Here is a 27,894-nt window from a genome sequence, read left to right as displayed (position 1 = left end):
CCCTGCCCGCCGCTGGGGGCGGATTGGCTGGGCGGAGCCACCCACTGGTCTCCAGTAGACGCCCGACTCTCCCTTCCCTACAGTGCTCCGCGGACCATTTAAAGAATTCCGACTCTCTGGGAGTTGGAGGGCCAAGTCTCTAGGGTCGGGGGAGTATCAAAACTGTTTTCTTTCAACTCAACTACTGTCCTTGCTCCAAGATAGTCATCGTGGCTCTCTGCGATCCCTTTATACCAGACCTGGACCCCGTAGCGGAACAAGAGTGGCTGGCACTCCCCACCCGTACCGCTTTCCGGGAGGGCGGGGTTGAGCCTCTCGCGGATGCCGCACCCCTTGGTTTCCGAGGGCGGACGCTGCGGGGCGGAGAATGACGCACTGAAGATCAGCCAATAGAGTGTCGCGGCCTATGTTGCTTGGGCGACTGCAGCCCCGCCCTTCGCCTCCCCTGTCCTCCCGCCCCCAGCGCTTCACCCCCGCAGCTCTCTTCTTATAAGGACTTCTCCTTAGCATGTCTTCTGGTAGTTCCTCCTACCTCCTCCTGACGTCCCATCTCCCTTTCAGGTTGGCACCCCTGCTGCTAGAAACTCGTTCGTGGCTCCTCACTGTCTTGGGGACAAAGTCCATACTCCTAATTTTTGCGTCAGACCTTCAGGTCTGGGCTGATACACACTCCTTATTCCCTACAGTCCTGCCACACAGATTGACTTTAAGTTTTTCTAAAATGACTTCAAGTGTTCTCCACCACCATGAACACAGAAATTCTGTCTTGTTTTCTTCCCTGTCTTATCCCTGGTGCCTACAAGACACATAGCAAGTACTCAAAAATGAGAAAAATAAAAGGCTTTTGGATCTTTAAACTTGTTTCCCCATCCGGAAAATACACCGTTTCCAAGATGCCTCTCATCAGAACTAATCTCAAAGGATTCCTTCTCTCAGAAGACTTCTCTGAGGATTTAAGGTAGGTTAGGACCCATTCTGGTCTCCCATGGTGCCCTGTGCTTCGTCCAACGCGGCCTTGACCCCTCTGCCTGGGCCTCCCCCATCCTGGCCCCGGGCTGTCACTGTCTGGATTGTGGGCCCCCTGAGGACATGTACCAAGGTTATCTGGGTATCCCACTGCTTGGTTCCCAGCATCACCCAGTACAGAGCTGGACACAAAGCAGACGACCAGTGAAAGTTTGTTAAATGCCCAGACAATGTGACAGAAATAAAGAGGGTGGAAATAAAAGTGCTAGTGTCTAGAAAGCCTGAACCAGTATTGCCCCACCCCCACAACAAGTTCTCACCAAGGGGAGGATGGTTTTCTCCAGGCCACTCCTGAGAAGGCTCCTCAGACTAGTTCTCACCGGTTGGAATTTGTCAACCAAGTTGTCCAGGTGTTTGCAGAAGCAGTAGATGATTGGAATGAATTCTTTGCGGGGTGGGGGTAGCATTGGGGGCTTAGGTGGGGGGAGGCTGGAGGTAGAGAGAGAGGAGTGGCTTGCTCAGGTCTGGGAAAGGTGTCTCTGGGGAGTAAAGGTGGGGGAGAGTAGATTCCCAAGAGGGGCATAATTAGGAAGAGACAATTCTTCCTCTTTCCCCTCCCAAACTTGCCCCTCCAGGGTTCTGGTCTCCCGGTGGCCCCACTGTAATCCCATCTCCAGGATACAGCCCCAGGCTTCTTTCTGGATGCCTTTCTTCCTTCCCCAACCAACTGTCCACTCAGGCTCCTCCCACTCTCCTTTTTCTTCCTCAAGCCCTTTGGGCCCTCCTGGGTTCCTAGCCTCCACTCTTTCATCCTTCCATTCACCTTCACACAGTAGCCAAGGGATGTTTTACAAAACACAGACCTGATTGTGCCCCCTCTCCAGCTCCACTCCTTGCAGAAAACCTTTGACTAAAGCTCAGACTTTTTACAACGACCCTGTACAGTTAAAGAGTCCATGGGAACAGTCTCTTGGGGCTGATCGCTCCTCTCCTCTAAGCAAAGTATTATTAACTGTGGGGATAGATTTTAGTTCCTCAGAGGGGCCGTGTGCTCTCCTGCCTCCTGACCTTTGCTCACATGGTATCTTCTGCCCAGAATGCCATCACTCCTTAGAACTTCCTGGTGGAGTCTCACCAAACCAGGTTTTGGGTGGGACATCCCCTCTTCCACAGAACCTTGTTTGCTCCTCAAGCTGGGCACCTCAGCCCTCTGAGCTTCCTCCATCAGAGCCCTGGCCACTCTATGTTGTCACTGTTAGAGGCAGGGCTGTCTTCCCTGCTGGACTGTGAGATCCTTGAAGGCAGAATCACCACTGGGTTCCCAGCACAGAGCCAGGCAAGGACATGAATGAATGAATACCCAGAAAATCTTACACGGAGGAAGACAGAGACACTGAGAAGCCCAGACAGAGCCAGAGAGAGGAAGAGTCACAGAGTTACTCCTCTGGAATAATTTGAAGCTCTTGGCTCAAGATTTATTGCTCCCTTCCTTTGTTCTCTACCTCCCAGGACGCTGTCCTCCCAGACAGGGCGAGAGCCCTAGTCGTACTGGTGGGAGGGGTAGGTGCTGTGCCCGTTGTACTCATCAGTGGTAAGGCAGTGCAGCATGAAGTGGCCCAGGTCGTGTTTGGAGATGACCCTTGAGGGCCCTCGCCCATCCAGGGTCACTGAGTAGGCCCCAGTCAGAGGCTGGTCTCCTGCAAGGTTAAGACAGAGAGGCCAGGTTAAACAGATGTCCCTTCCCCCTCCCCCAACATGTGATCACTCCAATGACCATCCCAGGGTGTCTACAGTGTGCCCAGCCCACATGGTATAAGAGCTAACAATGTATGAAGTCCTTCCCACGTGCAGGGCACTAATCTGTACCCTTTACTTCATTCAGTCGACAAATCCTTACCGATGACCTATTATGTGTCAGGTGCTGGATACCCAGCAAGGGACAAAACAGACATGAGGGCTAATCCTGCCCTCAGCATGCAGTCACTAGGAAAAGGCAACTGATAAGAAAGTGAAATAGGTAATATGTCAGATGGAGAGAAATAAACCAGAGACTAGGCTAGGAACTATTGTTAATTCTATTTTACAAGTGGGCAAATTGAGTCTCGGAGAGAGGAAGTCACGTCCCAGGGTTGCAAAGGGTCACTTCCCAGTGGCAAAGGCTAGATTTGCTCTGCTCCCCAACCCCCTTCACCTAGGCATGACCTGGCTGCTACCAGGGCATCCAGTGTCTGCATTATGATAATTAAAAATACCATCTGACAGTGACCAACTAAATTTGGGGGTCAAATGCAGGATACGAATTCAGGGACAACCTGGAATCATGTTCAGTAAGAAACACATGCCCTCACCCATGTGGCATTTCAGCCAAAAGTGCTTAATCTGAGTCTGTGAGAAAACCACCAGAGAAATCCAGATATGGGATATTTAAAAAGACACCTTACAGGGGGGAGAGTATAGTTCAAGTGGCAGAGCACATGCTTAGCATATACAAGTTCCTGGGTTCAATCCCCAGGATGGCCTCTAAAGATAGACTGATAGACAGACAAACAAACAAACAAACAAACAAACCTAATTGCCCCCCCCAAAAGACACATGGCCCGTTATGTTTCCTGTTATGAGGAATATTAAAAATAAAAAAGATTTGGAGGATTGTTCCAGGGTAAAGTTGACATGGCAACTAAACACAACACATGATCCTGGACTGGATCCTGATTTTGAGGGGAGGGGGAGGTGGATAGACTTTTTTTTTTTTGGCAATTGGGAAAATTTGAATATGGAGTGGATACTAAGTGATGTGGCAGAGTTAATGTCAATTCCCTTGGTGCAGTGATGGTACTGTGGTTCATACCCAAATATTTCTTCTTGGGAGATGCCTATCAAGAGGTTCTAGGAGTAAAGTGTGCCAGTGTCTGCAACCTATTCTCGGATGGTTCAGAAAAAAAAAAATACACACAGACATACACTTATTTTAAAATATATATATAATACATACATATTCACATATACACACATACACATTAGATGCATGCACAGATGAAAGATAGAAAGATAGACAGATAAAGGAAGCAAACAGGGCAAAAATTTAACAGGTGAATCTAGATAAAGGGCCTATGGGTATTCTTAAACCTTTAATTTCTTCAGCTTTCCTGGAGGTTTCCAAGTTTTCAGACACATACAAAAAAAATCAAAACTAAAAAGTAATCTGGAGAGAGTAGAGCTCAGTGGTAAAGTGCATACTTGGTAGCATGCATGAGGTCCTGGGTTCAATCCCCAGGACCTCCATTAAAAAAAATGAATTAAAAAAAAAGTACTCTGTGTTAAATAATTAAATTTTAGGCACGATCTCCCTGGATATTCACTTCAAACCTCGGAGATCAAGAAGTAACATCATGAGCCCTGTTTAAAGATGAGGGAACTGAGGCTCAGAGGCCACAGGCCTGAGTCCAAGCAGTGCTGGGGCTGGGACTTTTACCCAGCTTCTCCATCATGCAGCTTTATATGCTGATTGAAAGCTTTGGATTCTCGTCCCAGTAAAGTCCTGAATTGAAGCTAAACCCTGAAGCTTAAACTTCTGGAAGGCATGCAGGCCTCCTCTTCCTGCAGGCAGAGGACACAGCAGAATCACTGGTCCCGCAGGCAGGCAAATGCGAAGGCGATGTAAGTGCCGGGCTCCGGCCTCTGCCCTGCAATTCCCTCATCCCAGGATGTCCTCCCGTCCCCCAGACACTCACCTGATTCCCTCTCTCCCTGCGCCAAGCCATCTCCTTAGAGATCCTTTGCTGTATAAGCAGCACCCCATTGCTCCCTTCACGGAGCTTTATTGTTTCTTCATTCATCACAAGAATAGAAATCATCTATCTCTGGTTTGTCTCCCCCGCTAGAAACGTAAGTCTTATGAGAGCAGAGATTGTATCGTAGGTACTTGTCATGGGGGCCCAACACACACTTCCCCTGACAGAGACATTTGTAAATGAATGAATCTCTCCATCCTTCAGTCTTACTCTGTGTCTCTCTCAATGTGGATTCAAAACCTGGGAGGGGAAAAGAGGGTGTGGTTCCCTCCGCAGCACCCCCTGGACGTGAGGCATCTTCCTCCGTATTAGTTCATTGGACAAATATTTACTGAGCACCTACTACCTGCCACGCCCTATTCTAGGCACTTGGGACACAGCTGTGATCAAAACAAGATAAAACTCGTGCCTTCAAGAAACAAAATTTCACACTGCAAGATTCTAGTGAGGGAGACACACACTAAATAAGATAAAGAAGCGGGGTGGGTATCGTTCAGTGGTAGAGTACATACTTATTGTGTGCAAGGTCCTGGGTTCAATCCCCAGTACCTCCATTAGGAAAAAAAAAAAAAAGAATTAAGGAAAGAAACCATGTGATAGGTGAGGTGAAGTGTAAGTCTCCTTCCCTTGAATACGGGCCAGTCCCAGCATAACTCACTTCTAATAGAGAATATGGTGGAAGCAGCCCTGAGAAATCTCACACTAGGAGAGGCCGTGTGCAGCCATTCCAGCATCAACCACCCTCTTTGCTGTGAGGAAGGCTTCCTTCCACATGGCTCTATTCCCAGCTACCGAACCATGGCTTGCGAGACCCCAGCAAGGAGCTCCCGGTCCCAAGAGAGACAGACAGTGGTAACAAATGAGGGTTTTTGCCTTACATTTCTAAATTTTGAGTAGTTTGTTCAATAGAGATAACTGAAAAGCATGTCAGAAAGGAGATAAGATCCAGCAGGAAAGAGCATAGAAAGTGTGGTGGGAAGGTTTGCAATTTTAGACGGGGCAGGAAAGGCCCGGCAGATCGGGAGTGGTCAGGCTGGCCGCCACCCTGCAGCTGGATCCCCGCCCACTCACCTATGTGTGGCGGCATCACAGCCACGTACTTCAGGCCCGACTCCTGCAGTACTTTGTGCATCCGGATGTGGTCATCGGTCACATCCTGCAGTCTTGGGGGCACCTTGGATGGGTCCCACAGTAGGAAGGCTGGGGGGACACAGGGCAGGCTCAGCCAAGGCTTGAGGACAGCCCGACCAGGTCCCCAGTTCGCCCCTCTCATGCCCAGACAAACCCCGACAGGAGCTCACTACTGCCCTCCAGTTGCTGCAGGCGGAAACGTGGGAGCTGTCCTGGCCTGTCTTTCTCTCACAGCTCACATCACTGGACATTACCTCCTGGCTAGACCAAGACAGCCGCCTCCTCCCTGGTCTCCCTGCCCTGGCCTCCCACATTCTGTTCCTCCTGCACAGCCAGAGGGGGCCTGGGAACATCCAGAGGGGTTGGATCTCATCTGTGGCCCCATCTTACTCCAGGTAAAAGCAAAGGCCCCATCAGGTCCACGAAGCCCCACCTGATCTGTCCACATCAGACTTCTGACCTCACCGCCCAACCATCTCCCCTTCACTTGCTCTGCTGTAGCCATGCTCCTGCCTCACAGCCTTTGCTAAAGCTGTGCCCTCTACCTGGAGTCCCCTGCTCTCCCCACACCTTCCTCATGTCACTTCCCTTCCCTGGGAGGCAGTGGGAGAGATGAAACAGAGGTGAGGAGTATGGACTGTGGAGACAGACAACCTGGTCCCACACCCACACCCCAGCTCGACCAGCCACAAGCTGTGTGACCTCTGGTAAGCTGACGGGCCTATCTGTGCCTCCACTTCCTTAGCTATACCAGGAAGGCAATAAGAACAGCTACTTGTTACTGAGCACCTACTATGTGCCACTATAAATAGAACTCAAAGGAGTTTTAAGAGAATTCAGTGGCATTCATCTGTAAGGTGCTAAGATGGTGCCTAGTACACAGTAGGTGCTCAATAAATGCCAACTGTTGGCATTAACTGCTCCTGGTACCCTGCAGCCTTCCTTTCAGATTATTCGGGGCAACCATTAGTTTAATGTCCACCTCCTCGTAAACTGGGAGCTCTGTGAGGGTGGAGATCTGGTCTGTGTATTCATGGCTCTGTCATGTCCTCTAGGATGCTCTCCCTGTCTCAGGGTGAGTCAGACACCTCCTCTGGGCACCCTGCGTCCTCTAGGCTTCTTCCATCTGAGCCCTGATCCCTCTGCCCATGCTCCCCCTCCCCATTATCCTGGCCCTGACTACTCTGGCCAGTCACTGTTTGATAATGGCTCTGTTGCCACTTCCCTCCTATCTGTGAGACCCAGAGTGCAGGGCCCAGGGCTGTATTGTGTCCCTGGCATCACTCAGCAATGTTCAGGCGAGTACTTAGTGCTCAAGAAATGCATGGTAACTCGGGATGGCTCCAATGCCACCTCGTAGAAGCCCCTGGGCTGCCTGTCCTAGACCTACCCCCCAACTCTTCAGCCCCACCTCTCTGACCCAGCCACCCACCCGAGGTGCAGGCCACGACCTTGTCCACGCCGTGGGCCTTCATGGCCGCCACAATGTTCCGGGCACCCTCGGACATCATTGTGGTAGGACCTTAGAGGAGACAGAGAGTGGCTGTCACTGGTGGGTGGCGGCGGTGGTGGGGGTGGCAGGGGCGGGGCCGGGGGTGGGGGTGGCACCGGGGGCCGAGGTGCAGGGGTGGGCCGTGGGCATAGTGGGGGCCTAGTACTAAGGTCATTGCGGGTGCCCAGCAGCACGATGACGGCGTCCTGTCCAGCCACGGTCTTGTCCACATCGGCTGCCTGCCGAACGTCACCCACTATCACATGGGCCGGCTGGGGCCCTTCTGAGGGCAGCCTGGAAGCGTCCCGCACCAGCACTGTCACCTCATAACCTGCAGGCAGAGAGGGGCAGAGAGGCAGGTCAGTGGCCTTGTGGCTGGCACTCCCAGGTGCCAGGGGCTGGGTCCTGGAGGGTGCCATGAACACCCAAATCCATCCCCTAGGTCCCTTTCTCTGGGACAATGGTCTTCAGACATTTTTGCTGGCATACTCACAGTTGATATCCAGATGGTTATTAAAATAGGGTGATACCTTCATAAATAACTGGCTCTGATGCCCCCAAGGGCCTCCTCTATGTACCGCCCTGCAATGCAACTTCTCCACCCTCCAGAAACTAAAGTAAATGCCCGCATCACACTGGTCTTTGCCCCCATCCATGGTCCTGGAGGAAGCATGAGTTGCCCAAAGGTTGTACATTGTTGGGTTTGGTCCCCAGGCCTTCCTTACTTCTGAAGGGCTGGGCCATGTCTTAGTGATCATTAAAGACTTTGAACATCACCTTGGCATGCCACCTACCCAAAAAACTTTGGATAACTATGTTCCCCCACAACACACACATACACCCCCTTTTTAAAGTTTATAACCAACGTATTTCTTCCTTTGTTTTAAATACCTCAGTGGTAGAGCACGTGCTTAGCATGCACAATGTCCTGGGTTCAATCCCTAGTAGTTCCCTTAAAAAATAAGTAAATAAATAAACAAACCTAATTACCTCTCCCCACCAACCAAAAAAAGAAAGTGAAAAAAAAAGGAGATAAAGAGTTAATAGGAAAAAATAGTAAAGGATATTAATGTTTGTGTATACTGCAAAAAAAAATTATTAATTGTAGTCTCTGTTATGGACTGAATGCTTGTGCCCCCAACCCAAATTTGTCTGCTGAAGCCCTAATCCCCAATGTGATGGTATTTGGAGATGAAGACTTTGGGGGATAGTTAGGTTTAGATGAGGTCATAAGGGTAGGGCCCCCGTGATGGGAAGAGGAAAACCAGAGCTCTCTCTCCTTGTGTGAGCACACAGCAAGAACGCAGCCATCTGCAAGCCAGGAAGAGAGACCTCACCAGAAACCAAACCTGTCGATACTTTGATCTTGAACTTCCCAGTCTCTAGAACTGTGAGAAATAAATGTTTGTTGTTTAAGCCACCAGGTCTACAGTATTTTGTTATAGCAGCCTGAGCTAGTCCAGACAGCCTCTAAATAGCATTCTCATGAAAAATGAACCAGAGCTCCTTGAAGAAATGGCTGCTTGCTGGGCTGGGGCAGGGAGGGGACCAGATGAGCCTGGAACATCTTGTACCACCAGCTGGTGAAGCAGTGCTTAAAGAGTGATGGGGTGATGACAAGAGAACACAGAAGCCACTTGAAGGGGTTTTCACTGGGCAAATCAAGGGGAATATGATTTGTCCAAAAGAATACTGATGGCATGGCAAAGAAGTGAAACATCAAATATACAGTAAAAACTCTGGGAGTTCATAATGATATTAAGAAACTTCATTGATCATCATTAGTATCTATCAGAAGACTAATCCATTACCCTGAAAATGAAAAAGGAAAAGAAAAACAACAAAATTGTTCCATTTCTTTTGATAGCTGTCATCCTATATTTGAAAAACAAATGATTCAAGATCTGTACACTCTGGGGTGATGATGATGATAATGACACGTAATATTTATAGAGCACTCACTATGTGCCAAGTGCCTTGCATTTATTAGCATATTAAATCCTCAAAGTAACCCTGGGTTTGACTTCTGGCCCTACCACTAGCTAGCTGCATGACACTGGGCATGTCACTTAACCTCTTTGGGCCTTAGGGCCTTCATTTGTCAAGTGACACTAATAATAGTCTCTACCTTATAAGGTTGTTGTAGGTTTAAATAATATATTTAAAAGTTTAATTGAGTAGGGTGATTTTTGATAAGGATGCCAAGATAATTCAATCGGGAAAGAACAGTCTTTTCCACAAATGGTGCTGGGACAACTGTATGTAAAAGAATGAAGTTGGATCCCTATCTCATACTATATATGAAAATTAATTCAAAATGATCAAAGACCTAAATGTAAGAACTAAAACCATAAAACTCTTAGAAGAAAACAAAGGCATAAATCTTTGTATCTTTGGATTAGGCAATGGTTTCCTAGCTATGATACCAAAAGCAACAAAAGAAAAAGTAGATACCTTGGGCATCACCAAAATTAAAAATTTCTGTGCTTCCAAGGACACTATCAAGAAAGTGAACAGACAATCCACAGAATGGGAGGAAATTTTTGCAAATCACATATCTGATAAGAGACTTGTATTTAGAATACATAAAGAACTCCTACAAATCGATAGTAAAAGATGAATATTAAGAACTGGGCAAAAGATCTAAAGAGACATTTCTCCAAAGAAGATACACAAATGGCCAATAAATACATGAAAAGATACTCAATATCTTTAGCCATCAGGGAAATACCAGTCAAAACCACAGTGAGATATCCTTTCATACCACTAGGATGACTATAATCAAAAGACATAATAAACGTTGGTGTGCATGTGGGGAAACTGGAACCTTCCTAGACTGCTGATGGGTGTGTTGAATGATGCAGCTGCTTTGGAAAACAGTCAGACAGTTCCTCAAAAGGTTGAACATATTGTTATCATATGACCCAGAAATTCTACTCTGGGGTATATGCCCAAGAGAAATGAAAACATATGTTTTCACAAAAACTTGTACATGAATGTTCATAGAGGCATTATTCATCACAGCCCAAAAGTGTAAACAACCCAAATTTACATCAACTGAATGGATAAATAAAATGTGGTATAGCCATACAATGGAGTGCTATTCATCAATAAAAGTAACAACGCATTGATACATGCCACATGGATGAACCTTGAAAAAATACATATTCTTTTTGCTAAGTGAAGGAAGCCACATAGTGTATGAGTGCATTTATATGAAGTCCATATAAACAGAAATTAGGTGAGTGGTTGCCTAGGGCTGGGGAAGGGGTTGAGCAGGAAAATGGGGAGTGACTTTTAGGGGTTTATTTTGTGGTGATAAACATGTTTTAAATTGATTGTGATGATGTTTGCATAAGTCTGTGAATATGCTAAAAACCACTGAATTATATGGTATGTGAATAATATGTTAATAAAGCCCTTATGAAAATGCAAAACAAACAAAGGAAAGGGTGAGAAGTGTCTGGCACAGGAAAGAGAGCCAAATTGGTGTTGGCTGTTTCTGTGTTATATGTTATTGTGTTATATGTCATTATGTTAATCATCTCACAATTTTATTTCCCATTCAGGTCTAGTCCTCCCCGGGCTCCTGGCCCATCTGGACCCCTCCGATCCATATTCCACATGGCAGCTAGAGAGAGCTTTCCACAGTTACTGCGAAGCGCCCCCAGCTCAGATCCCTCCCATGCCACCCCTATCCCCCGCCAGTGCCCTGAGATAGTCAGGCTCTTGGTGCCAGCCTTCTAGTTCCCCCAGGATCTGGCCTCTCCTCTCCAGTCTGTGCTGGAGCCACCGCCCTTTTCACCCACTGAGCTTCTTTCACTTCTTCAAATGCATCATGCTGTCTCCTGCCTCCTGGAGGCAGGAGGCACGTGCCCCTCTGCCTAGAGCACCCTTACCCGCTTTCTCCAGAAGCCCCAGCTGATCATGCTTCCTCTGTCACGGCCCTACTTATGTTGACCTGGAATAAAGCAAGGGCCCTGTGGGTCCAGGGACTGTGTCATACTCACCACCACCTCCCTGACTTCTTATGAACACAAGAGCCCAGGTTTTACTGCCCCAGGGACCTGGGTTCAAACTCTGGCTCCACCTCTTACTAGCTGAGGAACCTGAGGAGATACCTTGCCTGACTGGCCCTCAGTTTCCTCTCTAAAGATCAGAATCCCCAGCATCCCCATCCTATGTGACCACCTTTTATAAGGGAATGAAACAAACCTGTGCTGCCCTCACACACATGGGGGGGGGCAATGGGGCTTTCAGGGTGCCAGTATAGGCACTGGTTAACTACCACTGTATTAGTTAAAACAGACCCTAGTAAACTGTGGGTATTTTGGGGGAGAAACATGTTCTCACAGACCCTGAGAGCTCTGACACAAGCCTAGCACAGGAGTACCCATCAGTGTTACATCACTGATGATTAGTGACATTTATCGAGAGCCTCCTGTGTGCCAAGTGCTGTGGTAAGCTTTTCCCACAGATGAGTTGTTTTCCCCAAAATTTTAACACAACCCACTGTTAAATTTAAATAGCCACATGTGGCTAGTGGCTACTGTACCAAACTATAGTTTTATTATTTATTTATTTATCTGTTTATTTGGGTGGGAGGTAATTAGATTTTCTTTTTTAATAGAGGTACTGGGGATTGAACTCAGGACCTCATGCATGCTAAGCACACATTCTACCATTGAAATATACCCTCCCTGCAAACTATATTTTTAGAATTCACAGATTTTACCCTTTACAAAGAACCAGAGCATTTGTAAGGTTATTTCCAATCTTTTTGTTGTTGTTGTTAAAAATCCCTTACTTTATTTATATTTTCCTTTTAATTTTTTATTTCGAAATAAATTCAGACCTATATGAAAGTTGCAAGACCTAGATTCTCACATTTGCTTTATCTTTCTCTCTCTGTGTGTATATAATATATACACATAACATATATAATTATGTATGTGTTCAGAGTTTTCTAGTAACTGTGGGAGAGTAAGTTGTAGAGATCATGTTCCTTTTAAGTTTTTTTTATATCAATCCTGAATACAAAATGGATTTCACAGCCTAACCTAGTATATGCAAATCCATACCTATATAACTGAAACTAAAGTTTCATAAAATCAATATTTAACATGTGATACATTCTGACACTATTGTGACCAGTTAAATATATCTCAGAACTCACTATGACCCCACAGTTTGAAAAGTACCAGACTGCAACAACCCCACAAGGTAGGTTGTGTTCTATGCCCATTTTTGAGGATGGGGAAACTAAGGCAATTTGAGTGAACTGGGCCAAGATGACACAGCTATAATCGGAGTTCATTCAGCCAAGGTGTGCTTTCTGAGCACCAACTGTTTGCTGGATATGGTTCTAAGCATTTTCCACATAATCATCTCATTTTATCATCACGAGAGCCCCAGGTCAAGTTCTATTAGTTTCATTACGACTTACACGGATGACAAAGTGTTTGACCACACAGGTCGGTGAGTGGCAGGGCTGCGGTCTGAATGCAGGTACAGGGCCTCCAGAGTCTGTGCCTGTCAGGACTCAGTCCTGAGAATCACTGAGTAAATAAAAGCCCAGCTCATTCAAGCCCCTCCTTTTTCTGAGGGGGACAGCGAGGCTCAGGCTCACTGTGGCTCTGAAGAGACTTGTCAGAGCCCCAGTTAGAAGGCAGGGGGTTCCCTCTAGGTCTCAGCAATCCATTCCCCTAGGTGCAGTCCCAGCTGTGACCAGCAGGGCGGATGAATGGAATTTCATAGAATCCACGATTAAGAGAAAGGTAGCTACACCGGAATCTGGATCCTTAGGGTGACTCAGCATCTCTAAACTTCTCCCTCTTACTTCCTCCCCTGGAAATGTTTATCAGCAAATTTGTTTCTCCAGTCCCCACAAGTCAAGATCCTCACTATGTCTTCCTGGAGAGGGAAGGAGAAGTGGGCTTAATGGGGAACTTTCAGGCAGAGTCCCTCCGGCTGGGCTGAGAGACAGCAGAGAGTGGGATCCTGGAGGCCTCCACCCTTTTGGGGCACCCAGATAGTCAGTATCTTCGGAGTCACTCAGACCAGCCAGGGTGGGGGCCTCTATCTGGGAGTGTCAGGCTCCACTGGAGGTTGGTGAAGTCTGGACAGTGGGGGGCTGGGGGCTGCTGCGAGATACTTATTGCCTTTCCTGGAGCAACTCTGAATTTTCAGGCCTCACTGACTCCCAGGACCCGTGTTCTCAAGTCTTCACCCTTATCTCTTTCCATCTTCTTCTTTCCATTAGGTGTTCACAGCAGCCCACCCCCCAGCCTTTTCAGCTTTAAGCTCAGGTGCCCAAACCAAGAGTCAGTGGACTTCTGGTGATTAAGAGCATGTGCTGGGTACAAACTCTTAGCACTGCCACTTTCCAGCTGTGTATCTTTGGGCAAGTCACTCAGCGGGCTTCAGTCTTCTCATCTGTCAAGTGAGGTGATACTAGTTCCCACCCCTCTTGAGTGCTTTGAGGATTCAACTAAACACATGAGAAGAGAGGGCAGAGCTGGGAGGCAAGCCCAGTGCCCTGCTTAGTTAAGCCCTTGCTGGGTGTGCAAACAACCACCACCACTGCCAGCACCACCGCCACCATCACCACCACAATAACAACTACATTTCATGAGAGCACTGGATTTAAACCTGTCCCTGAAGTCCCCCAGCCTCCCAGGGCCAGGGCCAAGGCCAATTCCTGTTCCTTGGACTTATATAAAATTGGATCTCATAGTATCCTCCATTTGTGCTCCTGTGGCCATCTGCTTTGTCCCCTAGGTCCTCACACGCCAAGGCACTGAAGGCCCCAATCAACCCCCGCCCGGCCCCATGATGCCCCTTCCTAAAGTTCTGGCCGTACACCATGTGACATCCCCTGCCCGCCCCAGCTCATGCCTGCTTGCACCGCCTGCGCCAGGGTGGTGAGCCCGGTCTTGCCGGTGGCGCCGAAGATGGCAATCTTCTTGACGGTCATGCTGCGGGGTCGTCGGGGTGCGAGGCCGCGGAGTCGCAGGACGCGCGGGAACCTACTGGCTGCTAGGCCACCCACTCTGTCCTTCCGGAGCGGGAGAGACGAGGCGGGGCCGCTCACAGGGACACGCCTCAGCCCGCCTCCGGTCTCAGGTTTAGGCCGGGGGCGGGGCCAAAGGCCACGCCTCTAGCTAAGAACGGGGTGGGCGGGACGCGAGTCCGCTCCCCTCCTTCTCCAGCGGTCCAGCACTGCCCTCTCCGCCTGCCACTTAGGCTGGGAGGCGTGGCCGTATCCGGCCTTCTAAGAAGGTGGCCCCAATGCCCCGCCTCCGAGCTCTAACCTCCCAGGGAGGGGCGGGGCGAGAGTGGGCCATGCCCACCGCTCTCTCTTGGCTCACGCCCCCTCTGTCAGGGCCAGGAGGCTGATCCCAGACTTACACTACGTCCCAGGGTCTCCTCGAGGCTATCAGTGGAGAATGTGAGGGAGAATAGTGTAGGTGTGTGAGTGCAACATGGTGTAACTGCGTATCTGTGTGCCCATGTGACCCTGTGTGACTCTGTGAATAACTAAGGGAGAGCATGGTTGTGGATGACACCATGTGCCACCCTCTGTGTGTAACACTGTATTACAGTGTAAGATTGTGTGTGACACCACGTGTGGCAGGCATTGATGCTGTCCTTGTGTTACCTTGTGGTGACACTGGATGACAGTGTGTCAATCTGTGACGCTGTAAGCATCGATGACGCTGGGGGATATGGTGTGAGTGTGGGACATGTGAGATGCATTACATGGGCGCGTGTCACTGTTGGATTGTGACAGTGTGACACTGCATGTGCCATGAAAGGTGTGTAACACTATAACACCATTTGAGTGTGGCTGTAGGTGTTACTGTAGTTGTGATGCTATTTATGACCTGTAACTCTGTGATGTATGAGTGTGACAGTGCAGGACGTATGACCCCCATGTGAATGTGTAACTGGTGTAATAAGATTGTGTATAAAAGTGTGACACTGTGTGATGGTGAAGCCGTGGTGATGTGTGAGTATATGACACTTTGTGACCCCATGGAAGTGTGCGACAGTGTGTGACACATGTGTGCTCATGTATGACTCCGTGTGAATGGTGGTGGCACTATTTGAGTGTTTTACATTGTGTGATGCTGTCGGGCACAGCTTGAGTGTGGGAACTAGTGTGAGCTTGTTACTGCGTGAGACAGTTTGAATATTTGACCCTGTGTGACCCCAAACGAGGAGGTGACTTGTGTGTGTGGATGTGGATAATGTTTGTGACGCTGTATACGACCCCGTGTGTGTGGCAGTGTGTGACTGTGTGTGACATTACCTCCGGCCCCTGCATCTGTGCATCGCACACCGTGGCCGAGTGTGTGTCCGTGCGTGGGCCAGCGCTGCAGGCGGTCGGGGTTGGCGGGGGACCGCGGGCGGGAGGGGGTCCCGGGGGCGCGCCGAGCGCGGCGTCCGCGCGAGCGGGAGGAGGCGCGCCGGCGGCGGCGCATGCGGATCTGGCCGAGCGGCGGGGCCGGTGGGGCCGAGCAGAGCCGGGCCGGGCCGGGCCTCGGACGCCGACAGGGAGGGAGGTCGGGCACGACGAGCAGCGGGGACAGCGGCACCAGCGGCCACGGGCCCAGGTGAGCGGCGTGGGGGCGGATAGCCCCCCTTCAGCATCTCCCCACCTGCCCGAGCATCCCTCCCCCGCGCGCCGTGGGCATGGCCTGAGCCCACAGGGTCTCCCCGGCTTGGGGAGGCAGAGGGTCGAGGGCAGAATAAGCACCTACCCCTCAACCCAGTCCAGCCTGCGCACCATACGTGGGTCTTCCAGACAAGCCTGTCCTTTCCAGGCCCTCCTCCTTGGGAATGGTGACTAGACTGCGGAGAGAGAGAGGCGCGGCCTTGGAAGGGTTAAAGAATCCAATCCTAGATTCCAGCTCTAGCCTCGCGGAGCCAACCTTTTCTGTGGCCGCAGGACACCCCTTTCCGTCTCCCCCACCGCTCTCCCTTCTCCACTGAATCACGTAATGGCCAGGGCTGTTCCCCCGCCGGCCTGACTGAGAGCTCACCAAGCGCTAAGTGCCTCCCCCTCTCCATGTATCCTCCATTGAGGAAACAGTTGTGCTCACCGTTTAACAGGGAGGGAAACTGAGGCACAGAGACGCCAAGTTAAAGATAATCGGGTTTAAAGATACAGCAAGAATAAAGCAGGACTTGGAATTCATTTCTGTCTGACTCCAGCACAGGCACTTTGATTTGCTAAGGTACGTGACCAGAGGATGACTAATAATAGCAAGGCTGGTGTTTTGAGGGCTTACTGTCAACTAGATACCATGTTCCCTGCATTATTAATTCTCTCATCTTCAAACACGCCCTAGAAAATGGGTACTATTATCATTAATTACCATTTTACAGATGAACAAACTGAGGCCCAGAGAGGGGAAGTGACTTGGCCAAGGTCACACAGGTGGTAAGTAGCTATGTGTCCACTTACAGCTTTCCATGGAAGAAGGGAAGAATAATAATGGATTTTGGAGTGTCCACTGAAAGGGACAGCCTCTGCTACACTGACCAAGACCTAGATCCTGACTTCCTAAAATCTGGTGGGTTGACAACTGTCTGAATATTTTGAGGAGGACATTGATATCTTCCCAGTTCCCTCCTTTCTTAGTCTTAGAATCAGGTTTGGAGTCCCAGAGGGTGGAGGAGTTGTGTTTAATATCTCTCATCCCCTTAATTTTCATATTTACAATCTGGCAGTGCTTTAGAACATAGCTCTGGAGTCAGACAAAATGTCAGTTAGCTATTGCCACAAAAATGCTGGTTATTGCCACAATAACCAGCCCCCCAAATAAATTAAAAAAAACAACACAAGAAACCACCCCCAAACTCAGTGTCTTAAAACACTAAGCATTTATTTAGCTTCAAGTCTGAGGTCAGTGATTTAGGCTGGGCTCATCTGAGGTTATTCACAAGTTGGAATGGGTAGGGGGATCCTGACTGTTGGTTGCTCTAGCTGACCTTGGCTGTGATAAGGGCCTTGGACCTGGACTAGCCTAGCAGTGTTTTTCTCATGGCCACCGTCAAGCGCAAGAAAAAGCATGCAAGATCTCCTGAGTCCTGGGCTCAGAACTCACCAGCACTTCCATCTAATTCTGTTGGTCAAAGCAAGTCATGTGACCAAACCCAGAGTCAAGGGGTGGGGCATGTCTCCCCACCTCACTCTCCCACTCCTCCCATCCCCAGAGTAGAACACTGATTTAAGTGGCAAAGGGTGTAGCTATAAGGATGAAGAATTGAGGGCATCAGTGCAATTCGATCACAGTGCCAAGTTTGAACCCTGGCTAGTCACTAGCTGTGTGACCTTAGGCAAGTGAATTAACCCCTCTGTGCCTCAGTTTCCTCCTCAGTAAAATAGGCTTAATAATACCTTTCTTTAGGGAATTAAATTTGTAGGAATTAAACAAGATAATGCATATAAAGTTCTGAGCATAGTCCAAGTGCTCAATAAAAGTTAATAATTGTTATTATTGTATTTTTAGATTTCTATTGATAACAATGTTATCATTCTAACAAAATAACAGTGACAATTTGCCCAGCCTCTACCCTGTGCTAGGCGCTAAGCTGGGTGCTTGACCACAGCCCTACAATGTGGTCAGGGTAAACATTACTGTCAATATTATTATGTCCTTTCTAAACACAGAGAAACCAACGATGAGAGAGGGGACAGGACTCACAGCCAATCACTGTTAGAACTGGGACCTCTGAACTCAGGCCCTGTTTCTAGCCCTAACATGCCTCTCCCTATCCCTAGGCTCACCTTCCCTGATGGCGCAGATACCAGGGGAAGTGGACAACATGGAGGGGCCCCCTGCCCCTAACAATAACAACCCTGTAGCCCGCTGGGAGAGTCCGGATCGGGGCTGGGAGCGGGAGCAACCAGCCGCTTCCACCGCGGGCGCCTCACTCTTCGAGTGCTCCCGGATCAAGGCCTTGGCAGGTACCTGGAGGAGAGCTGGGGTGGGAGAGCAGTTAGGGAGGGAGGATGCTGCTGGGGTGGTGACTCTGTACCTCAGTGCCTGAGAACCTTGATGGCCTGCAAGATGGGAAGAAAGTTACAGACACTTAGAACTTGAATCTTTAGACCAGCCAATAGAACTTTCCACACTGATGGAAACATGTTCTCTATCTGTGAAGTCCAATATGTTAACCACTAGTACTTGTGGCTGTGAGCAGTGGAAATGTGCTACTTGAGGGACTGAATTTTTAATTTAATTTCTTTTTAATTAATTTAGATTTAAATAGCCACATGTGGCTTGTGGCTGCTGTATGGAGCAATGCAACCAGAGAAACTTAGAAATGTACAACCCCAGATATGTGGGACTTTGTAAGCATATTTCCTTAGAATCCTCAGATCTTAGGACCTTGGAACGTCACACTCAGAAATTCTTTGAACCTGAGGGCTTTAAGAATGGAGACTCATGGAAAAAGACTTTCGTAATCACAGACCTTAGAAATTTTAATCATTGGCTCCTAGGATCTTAGAACCTTAGAAACAAAAACTCTTATACAGATAGATCCTTAGGGCTTTATAATTCTAAACCTTTAGAATTTCAGATTAGAAGCGTGGATCCTGAGAACTTTGAGATAAAATGACCACAGCTTTATGCTTTTTGCACTGAAACCCTCAGTCTTGGGACAACTGGGATGGTTGGTCACCCTACTTTGATGTTTTAAAACAATATAAGCGAAGACCAGAACACTGTATACTTACAGAATCTTAGGACCTTAGACCTTTGAAATGGTAGGTCCTTGAACCTTAGGACTTTGTATTCCTGGGGCTTTAGAACCTCAGAGGTGTTTAATCATCAGTATTAAAGCTTTATGATGGAGCTGGAGATGGTCATACTATGTGAAGTAAGCCAGAAAGAGAAAGCAAAATGCCATATAATATCACTTATATGTGGAATCTAAAAAAACAAAAAGAGAAAAAAAGGACTCAAATGAACTTATTTACAAAACAGAGACAGACTCATAGACATAGAAAACAAACTTACGGTTACCAGACAGAGAAGGGGGTGGGGAGGAATAAACTGGGAGTTCAGGATTTGCAGATACTAACTACAATATATAAAATAGATAAACAACAAGGTCCTACTCTATGGCACGAGGAACTATATTTAATACCTTGTAATGGCCTATAATGAAAACCAATATGAAAATGTACATATGTGTATAAATGAATCACTATGCTTTAAACCAGAAATTAACACAACATTGTAAATTGACTATAATTCCACTTAAAAAATGAAAAAAAAAAGCTTTATGAGCAAAGGCCCTTCAGAGACATGTAACTCCATAGTCATAAGCGTTTAAAACATTAGACCCTTAGCACGTTGACCCTTGGGAATGTTACTATCTCAAAATTGTGGAGTGTTATACACATAAAATATATATTGTCATAGTCATGAAATTTTAAAATCCAAAAGTCAGAATCAATTCCCTTAGCATCTCAGAGTTTTAGTAACTCAACATCTGACAGTCATTGGCTCTACAATACTAAGATCCTTGGAATTTTATAAGATGTCAAGCAGGTTGTTTTATAAGATGTCAAGGGTCTCCGGGAAGCAAGAGACATACACAACTGAGTGGACTGGGGACCATGGTCAACTGGAGAACAGCGCCCTGGTCGCCGGCTCTAGCCATGGGGAAATGCAGGCCCAGAGCTGCTGGCTCTGATGTTTATATGCAGTTTCCCAATTAAAAAAACCGAAACAAAAAAAACTGAATGTAGCGGGGAGGGTATAACTCAAGTGGTAGAGTGTGTGCCTAGCATGCACCAGGTCCTGGGCTCAATCCCCACTACCTCCTCTTAAAAAAAAAAAAAAGCCTAATTACTTCCCTCTCCCTACAAAAAGAATTCAAAAAACAAGATAATTTAAAAAAAAAAACAAAAAACTGGAATGTGACACAAAATCTGAACCAGATTCAACTCATGGTTGGCTATCTTCCTCTGGTTGAGACACCTCAAATGATATAAACATATACTCATGGAAACTGAAAATTGAATTTCTAGTCTTAGATTTGAAAACTTGGGAACATATCAACCTTAGAATTCCTAGAATTTCTTATTTTATCCACAAAATATTTATTCAGTGCCTGCTCTGTGTTTGGCCTGTACTGGACAATATGAGGGACATACTGGTGAATAAGGCAGCTCTGGTCCTGCCCCTGCAGGGCGCCCAGTCCAGTGGGAAAGTTAGATCCAGCCAGATCGTGATGCTACAGAGGTATCAGGGCTGAGATGTGGGAGGCAAAGGTGGAGAACTGTAATGTGGAAGCCTGGGGACTGTAGGAGCCCAAGTGAGGGGCCGGATCCAGTCTAGGGAATCAGAATGCTTTCTGGAGGTGGAGAGGGCTAAGCTGAGCTCTAAAGGATTAACAGGAGTGAACCTTGGCAGGGGGGTGGGAATAGCTCAGCAGTAGAGTGCATGCTTAACATGCAAGTGGTCCTGGGTTCAATCCCCAGTACCTCCATTAAAAAATAAGTAAATAAATAAATAAACCTAATTACTTCACCCTCCTCTCCAAAAAAAAGTGGTGAACCTTAGAGTCGAGAGTGGAAGAATATTCTAGAGAGAGGGAACAGCAGAGGTAAGATTTCCAGAAGTTGGGAGTGGCTGGAGTGAGGTGGTGAGTAAATAATGATGAGAGAGGAGCCAGTGGGTTCCAGATCTGGAAGGGCCTTGTACATTCTTGAGAGTGTGAGGCTCCCAGGGAGCTACAGTATGATTTGAATGCAGAGGTGGGATGTGGTAACATGAGGATCAAGGACTAGTCAACTCTTAGAACCACTGATTCAGAGAACACCAGCCCTGGATGACACCACAGACAGCATCTGGTCCAGAGAAATGTAGGAACCTCCTTTAAGGAAAAAAAATTTCTTAAATTGTTAGAGCTGTGGTTTTCTTAAATGCACAAAACCACACAACTCAGTTTATATCTCTTATGCCTAAATTCTCTACAACTAAAACACATCATTTGGATTCTAGACCCAAACCACAAAACCAATTGACTTCAACATAACAGTAACTTTGCGATGCTGCTATCCTGTTGTTCAAAATGCTAATAGGATGTAGACAACTAGGGCGCATTTTCTTTTGGGTCCCTTTGCCCGCTTCTCTCATGGTTTTTGTCTATTCAAACTAAGGCCAAACTTCTAAGCAGAGTTCTCGGTAACATGTTTTTGCATGAAGACAATTAAAAAATTTGTCTGGATCCCATGCTCAAAGAGTTCCTGTAATCATGCTCCACAGTGTGTGGCTTGCTGTTGTCAGGCGTCTGTGTGAGTCCTCTTGCCTCTTAACCTACTCATTTATTCTGTTTTATTCCCATATATCACATCAGTGCCCTCTCTCCTATATGCAACAATTGTTTTTTTCCTTTTTCTCCCCTGTATATTTGTTTTCATGTTCTTTATCATTAAAGGTTATTGCAGGATATTGAATATAGTTCCCTGTGCTATACAGAAGAAATTTTTTAAAATCTATTTTTATATATAGTGGCTAGCATTTGCAAATCTCAAACTCCCGAATTTATACCTTGCTATACCCACTTTCCCCCGGTAACTGTAAGATTGTTTACTATGTCTGCGAGTCTGTTTCTGTTTTGTAGATGAGTCCACTAGTGTCCTCTTTTTTTCTTTTTTTAGATTCCACATATGAGTGATATCATATGGTATTTTTCTTTCTCTTTCTGACTTACTTCATTTAGAATGACAATCTCCAAGTCCATCCATGTTGCTACAAATGGCATTATTTTATTCTGTTTTATGGCTGAGTAGTAGTCCATTGTGTAAATATACCATAACTTCTTTAGCCAGTCATCAGTCTATGGACACATTTCCAATTGTTTTAATGCGGATCTTTTCCTTTGCATGTGGATGACTGTGAAACGTGCATTGCTGATTAGTATGCATGTATCCATATATTTTAACTCTTTATTAAAAGTATTACATGCATACAGAAGGGCAGATATATTGTGACTGTCCAGGATTTCCACAATTAGTGCCCCTTTGTAACTAGCACCCAGATCAGGAAACAGAATTTTGACATCCCCAGAGAAGCCCCACTCAGGCTGCCTCTGTATCACTACACCCCAGGGTAAACACTGTCCTAACTTCTAGGAGTGTACATTGAATTTGCTAGCAACTGAACTTTATATAAATGGAATCAAGCAGTGGGTACCCCTCTGACAACTGGCTTCGTTCACTCTACACTTCCTCTTGTGAGATTCAATTCATCAATGTCTACCTCTACTTGTAGATCGTCCGTTTTCATTGCTGTATAGTATTCCACAATGCGAATGTGCCCTAACTTATCTGTTCACCTGTTGGTGAACATTTGAGGTGGCTTCAAGTTGGGGATATCACAAACTAGATTACTACAAACTGTTAGTAGTATTACAAATTGTTACATTGTTTCCCATAGGGCAGTGGTTATCACATTCGCCTGACAAATTGTTGCCGCTCTAAACTTTCTAGTACGTGTTTTTGGTGGATATAAGCACTCATTTCTGATGCTTAGACCCACCCGGGAGTGAAATTATTGGGTCACAGGGTAGGTGTAAATCTAACTATAGAAGAAACTTCCAGTTTGTATAATTTTACATTCCTCCAACAGTGTATGAGCAATTCAGTTGCTGTATATCTGACCCTTGATGGGGTCAATCTTTTAAATTTTAGCCATTCTGACAGGTGTGGATTCTATTGTAGTTTTAATTTGCATTTTTCTGATAGCTAATAACATTTAATGAGGTGGAGCACCTCTTCATATATTTACTATTTGAATATTCTCCTGTGAAGTCTTGTGCTTGTTTTCCTATTACTATTCTTACTTTTTGTTTTGTTTTGTTTTGTTTTGCAGGAGTTCTTATATATTCTGGGTACAAGTCCTTTGTCAGATACACGTGTTATGAATATTTTCTCCTACGATGTGGCTTACCTTTTCATTCTTTTAATGTTGCCTTTTGATGAACAGTATTTCTTCTTTTACAAGTAGTCTAATTTAATAATTATTTAATAATTATTTCCTATTTGGCTAAGATTTTGTGTTTTGTGTAAGAAATTGTTGACTACTTCAAGATCCTAGAGATATTCTTTGATGTTTTCTTCTAAAAGCCTTATTGTATCCCCTTTGTACTTAGATTTATAAGCCAAATGGTATTTACTATATTTATTACTGCGTACAGCATGGGTCAAGGTTCTTTTTTCCCCCGTGTGGATATCCAGCTGACTCAGCTCCATTTATTGAAGACTTCCCTTTCCCAACTGAACTTCAGGTTCACTCTGTCACGAATCTGGCATCCTCCTATGTGTGGGTTTGTGAATGCAGGCATTGCTAATTGATGTGTATTTTACTATATCTTTATTGCATTTTTTGCATTATTTTCTCATCCAGCGTTATGCCTTCTAGCCTCAAGACTCACCCCTGGGGCTCTGTGTGCCTCTACTCTGTTGCTGCTATCTGCTGCATGGAGTCTGTGGTGTGCATTCACCATGTTCCACTTTCCCAGTGATGGAGACCAGGCTGTCTCCAACCCCCCGCCTGCCCTGCTCCCTCCCCGCAAATAGCACTGCATTGAACAACATCATACATGCTCCTTGTAAACCAGTTTGGACAAGTTTATGGGACAGATACATAGGGAAAGAATTGCTGGGTCATGGTGGGTATACGTTGATTTAATTTGACTCAGATCACCTTCTGAATGGCTGCCCTAGTCCAGAACTCCCACTGGCAGACATGAGGGTTATGATGGCCCCACATTTCTAATAATACTTGGTCTGGCTTCCTAACTTTTCCCAGACTAATAGCCAAACATATCATTTACATATGAAGTCTCACTCTATGCTTCCTTCTTAACCAGTAGTAGAGAAGGGAGTAGTTATTCCCTGCTCCATGAAAATCTCAATGTATTAGATATGAAAAAAAATCTCAAGATATGAAAAAATTAAAACTTTATTCTAAGGAAAAGCATTTCACTTGTGACTGATGACTACCATAGTGGAAAAGAAAATATAAATGCTAAAATAACTCAATATGAGCACAATGGCAGAGGTAGGACCATGATCTTTTGGTTTGGAGTCTTGACAACTTAAAGGTTTGTGGACCAACTTGAGTGCCAGGAAGAAGTGGATAGCTCCCTCAAAGGGGTAAAATTAAGGTGAGTTTAATGAAGGGACGATTTACAAAGGTGTAGGCAGGGTTGTGAGAATTTACAAGGGTGATGGAGACCTCTAGGGCCTCAGGCAGGGAAGGGAGAGGGAGGAGCACGGAGTAGAGAGAGACACCAGGCCCTGGCAGAAGCTGGTCAAGCAGGGAGGGAATAAATTCCTCAGCCCCTTCTTTCTCCTCTCATCTCTGGCTAGCCAAACCCAACCGACAGTCTGAGGCCTGTATGGGCCAGGGAGCCCATTCACATGGTCTACACCAGACAACTTCCCTGGGCCCAGAGCAGGTGCAGAAGAGTGGAGGCGGCACCGGAGGGGCAGACAAAAGATACCCAGCAAGGCAGCCAAACACTCTCACCAACGCAGTAAACATTCAGTGTCATCTTAGGTCAGAAGTGGCACTCTGGGACATATTGGGTTTCAGCCCCACTGTGTTTTATAAAAACGTAAATCAGTTGCCAACATTTAAAAATAGGGAGATTTTGTCTCCAGATTTTTGGCTCCTCGTGGACTATAATATATTATGGCAACACTGAGCCTTTGTTCCTGGGAGGCTCTGTTCTCCGGGGCCGTGTGGCCACTGCCCCACTTCAGGAAGGCCTGGTTGTCTGGCCCCTGTGGGCATTTCAGTTCTGGACCCCAGCTCTGTGTTAATGAATCACAAAACCTGAACGCTCACAGCATAGCCCCCTCTATGAAGTCACCATCCAGATGGTCCAGGATGTGTTTCTATTAATTTTCCTTGGGTACCATTGGAATGAAACTAAAAATTAAAAATATTCTCATGGATCCTTGTCTTCCAAGTATGAATTGCCAAACATCCAGGGTACCCCAGAACCCACTGACAAACCTCTTACTGATTTTTTTTTCTTTTTTGGGGGGGAGGAGTGGCCAATTATGTTAATTTCTTTCTTTATTTTTAATGGAGGTACTGGGAATTGAACCTAGGGCCTTGTCCATGCTAAGCATGTGCTCTACCACTGAGCTATACCCTTCCCCCAAACCTCTCATTTTGGAAATGGAAAAAGAGAGGCCCAAAGAGGAGGGATGGCCTCTCAAAGTCACACAGTGGCCATCAGTAGAGACAGGACTGAATCCAGTTGTCCTCATTCTGCACCACACTGGGGATGTGCCAAAGTTCCAGTCAGGCCTCTGCAGTGGCCACAATCTGCTATGGGCATCGGTTGTGGGAAGGCAGAATCACCAAATACCCAATTCAGCGTCTTTTCTGTCATCGATTCCTCATGTGTGATCAATGATCATCCTATCCAAACAGCACAAACCCCACATTTAAACAAACGAGATATGCCATTTGGATTTACTGCTTGTTTCTGTATATTCACTTTCAAATTAAAGGCAAACGTTCAAGATCCAACTTTGCGGGGACGGGTATAACTCAAGTGGTAGAGCACATGCTTAGTATGAACAAGGTCCTGGGTTCAATCCCTGGTACCTCCTCTCAAAATAAAGAAATAAATAAGCCTAATTACCTCCCCCCTTGAGAAAAAACCTAAACAAATAAATGTCACTCTTCCAAAAAAAAAAAAAAAAGATCCAACTTGAAGCACAAAGAAATATAAAAAATAAAAAAAGTTGGGGGGAGGGTATAGCTCAAGTGGAGTGCATGTTTAGCATACAGGAGGTCCAGGTCCTGGGTTCATTCCCCAGTACTTCCTCCAAAAATAAATAAATAAGTAAACCTAATTACCTTCCCCCACCAAAACAAACAAACAAACACACACACACCCCGAAAAAGAAATACAGGTCACTTCACTGCAAGTTTTCTAGTTACGTGTATTCTCTACTGCCAGAATCAAATGTAATATTTGGAAATGTTATAAAAAGTGAACTTTAGGAAGAAAAGTTATTGTGAGGTTTCAGATGGTTAAAATTGGGAATAAACTGGTAATACAAATCATAATTTCTGCACTCATAGGGAACTTAAAAGTATGACTGCTAAATATTTAGTTATAAAATATGGACTGCTGGATCATTTAGTTATGAAACGTGAACAATATCTGTACAGGCTAAGCTGCTGTAACAAAGAGACCCAACAGTGGCTTAAAGGACTAGAGGCTTGTTTCTTCCTCCTGGATGGTCCCAACATGAGCAGCCTCATTGGCAAAGAGGCTCTGCTCTGAGCAGTGAGTGTGGATTCCAGGTTCCTTCTCCCATCCTGTGCTCTGTGGACCTTGGTTTTCAAGCTGTGGAAGTTGGGGGAAGAGGGAGGAAGGCCAGACAACAGTTTCCTTTTTTAGTAAACCTTTAAATTATGAAATAATTATAGATTCACAGAAAGATACTAAGATAGTGCAGATGATAACAAGACAAATAACCTAGTTTAAAAAATGGGCAAAGGATTTGCATAGATATTTCAGCAAAGAAGTAATACGTATGGCCAATAAGCATGTGAAAGATGCTCAAATTGTTAATCATCGGGGAAATGCAAATCAAAACCACATTGAGATGGCACTTCATACCCGCTGGGATGACCATAATAAAGTTTAAAAAAAAAAAAAAAAAGAAAGGAAAATGACAAGTGGTGGTGAGGATGTGGGGAAATTGGAACCCTTGTACATTGCTGGTGGGAATGTAAAATGGTTCAGCCACTTTGGAAAACAGTCTGGAAGTTCCTCAAAAGATTAAACATAGAGTTACCAGTTGACCCAGCCATTTTACTCCCAGGTTTATACTCAAGATAACTGAAAACATGTGTCCACACAAAAACTTATACCTGATTGTTCATAGCAGCATTGCTCATAATCACCAGAAAGTTTTCTAGAAATAACCCAAATGTCCATCAGCTGATGGTTAGATAAGTAAAATGTAGTATATCTACCCAATGAGATGCTATTTGGCTGTAAAAAGGAATAAAATACTGATACATGGCACAACATGAATGAACCTTGAAAATATTATGCTGAGAGAAGGAAGTCAAGACATAAAAGGCCATATACTGCATGATTTCATTTATGTAAAGTGTCCAGAATAGGTGAATCCATGGAGACAGAAAATAGATGAATGATCGCTGAGGGTTAGGTGAAGGGGGAGTGGGGAGTGGCTGCTAAGTGGGTACAGGGTTTCTTCTTGGCGTGGTAAAAATCTTCTGATATTCGATAGTGGTGATGGTTGCACAACTCTGTGACTATGCTAAAAACCACTGAATTTACACTTTAGAAGGCTGAATTTTATAGTGTGTGAATTACTGCTTATAGTAAAACTTATATATTAAAAAAAAAGACAGTAAGACAGATCCCAAACAACTTCTTTGTAAGCAAGCGAGGCAGAAGTCTCGCACATCCTCCCAC

The 27,894-nt window shown here is 46.0% G+C and overlaps 2 protein-coding genes and 1 long non-coding RNA gene across 3 annotated transcripts in view; 2 read left to right on the top strand and 1 right to left on the bottom strand.

Moving 5' to 3' along the window:
* The first annotated feature begins 292 nt into the window (after window positions 1-292).
* LOC140698071 (uncharacterized) lies at window positions 293-11,389 on the top strand. Its single transcript, XR_012075486.1, has 2 exons — window positions 293-958; window positions 10,950-11,389. It is a non-coding gene; the product is annotated as an uncharacterized lncRNA (long non-coding RNA).
* BLVRB (biliverdin reductase B) lies at window positions 2,416-14,482 on the bottom strand. The gene is made up of 5 exons (XM_006215007.4): window positions 14,278-14,482; window positions 7,547-7,711; window positions 7,321-7,410; window positions 5,829-5,957; window positions 2,416-2,663 (listed from the first exon to the last, which is right to left on the bottom strand). Exons 1-5 carry the CDS (start codon window positions 14,354-14,356, stop codon window positions 2,506-2,508), a joined length of 621 nt encoding a protein of 206 aa, XP_006215069.1. The 5' UTR covers window positions 14,357-14,482; the 3' UTR covers window positions 2,416-2,505.
* A 1,442-nt stretch (window positions 14,483-15,924) lies between these two features.
* Window positions 15,925-27,894, top strand: part of SPTBN4 (spectrin beta, non-erythrocytic 4) — a 68,868-nt gene continuing 56,898 nt past the window's right edge. The window contains exons 1-3 of the mRNA XM_072967028.1: window positions 15,925-15,998; window positions 16,855-16,961; window positions 18,173-18,358. Of these exons, the coding sequence (XP_072823129.1) occupies window positions 16,883-16,961; window positions 18,173-18,358 (265 nt within the window). The 5' untranslated portion in view covers window positions 15,925-15,998; window positions 16,855-16,882. The remainder of the gene's footprint in view (window positions 15,999-16,854; window positions 16,962-18,172; window positions 18,359-27,894) is intronic.

Source organism: Vicugna pacos, chromosome 9 (genome assembly GCF_048564905.1).
Source record: "Vicugna pacos chromosome 9, VicPac4, whole genome shotgun sequence".
Classification (NCBI taxonomy): Eukaryota; Metazoa; Chordata; class Mammalia; order Artiodactyla; family Camelidae; genus Vicugna; species Vicugna pacos.
This window is presented reverse-complemented; position numbering and strand designations above follow the sequence as displayed.

Excerpts from the sequence above, each read along its gene's own strand:
- BLVRB (XM_006215007.4), bottom strand. The coding sequence starts at position 14,356 with ATGACCGTCAAGAAGATTGCCATCTTCGGCGCCACCGGCAAGACCGGG. Across the intron at positions 7,712-14,277 it reads GGCGCAGGCGGTGCAAGCAG|GTTATGAGGTGACAGTGCTG; the intron begins GCATGAGCTGGG and ends CTCTGCCTGCAG. Across the intron at positions 7,411-7,546 it reads GGGCACCCGCAATGACCTTA|GTCCTACCACAATGATGTCC; the intron begins GTACTAGGCCCC and ends GTCTCCTCTAAG.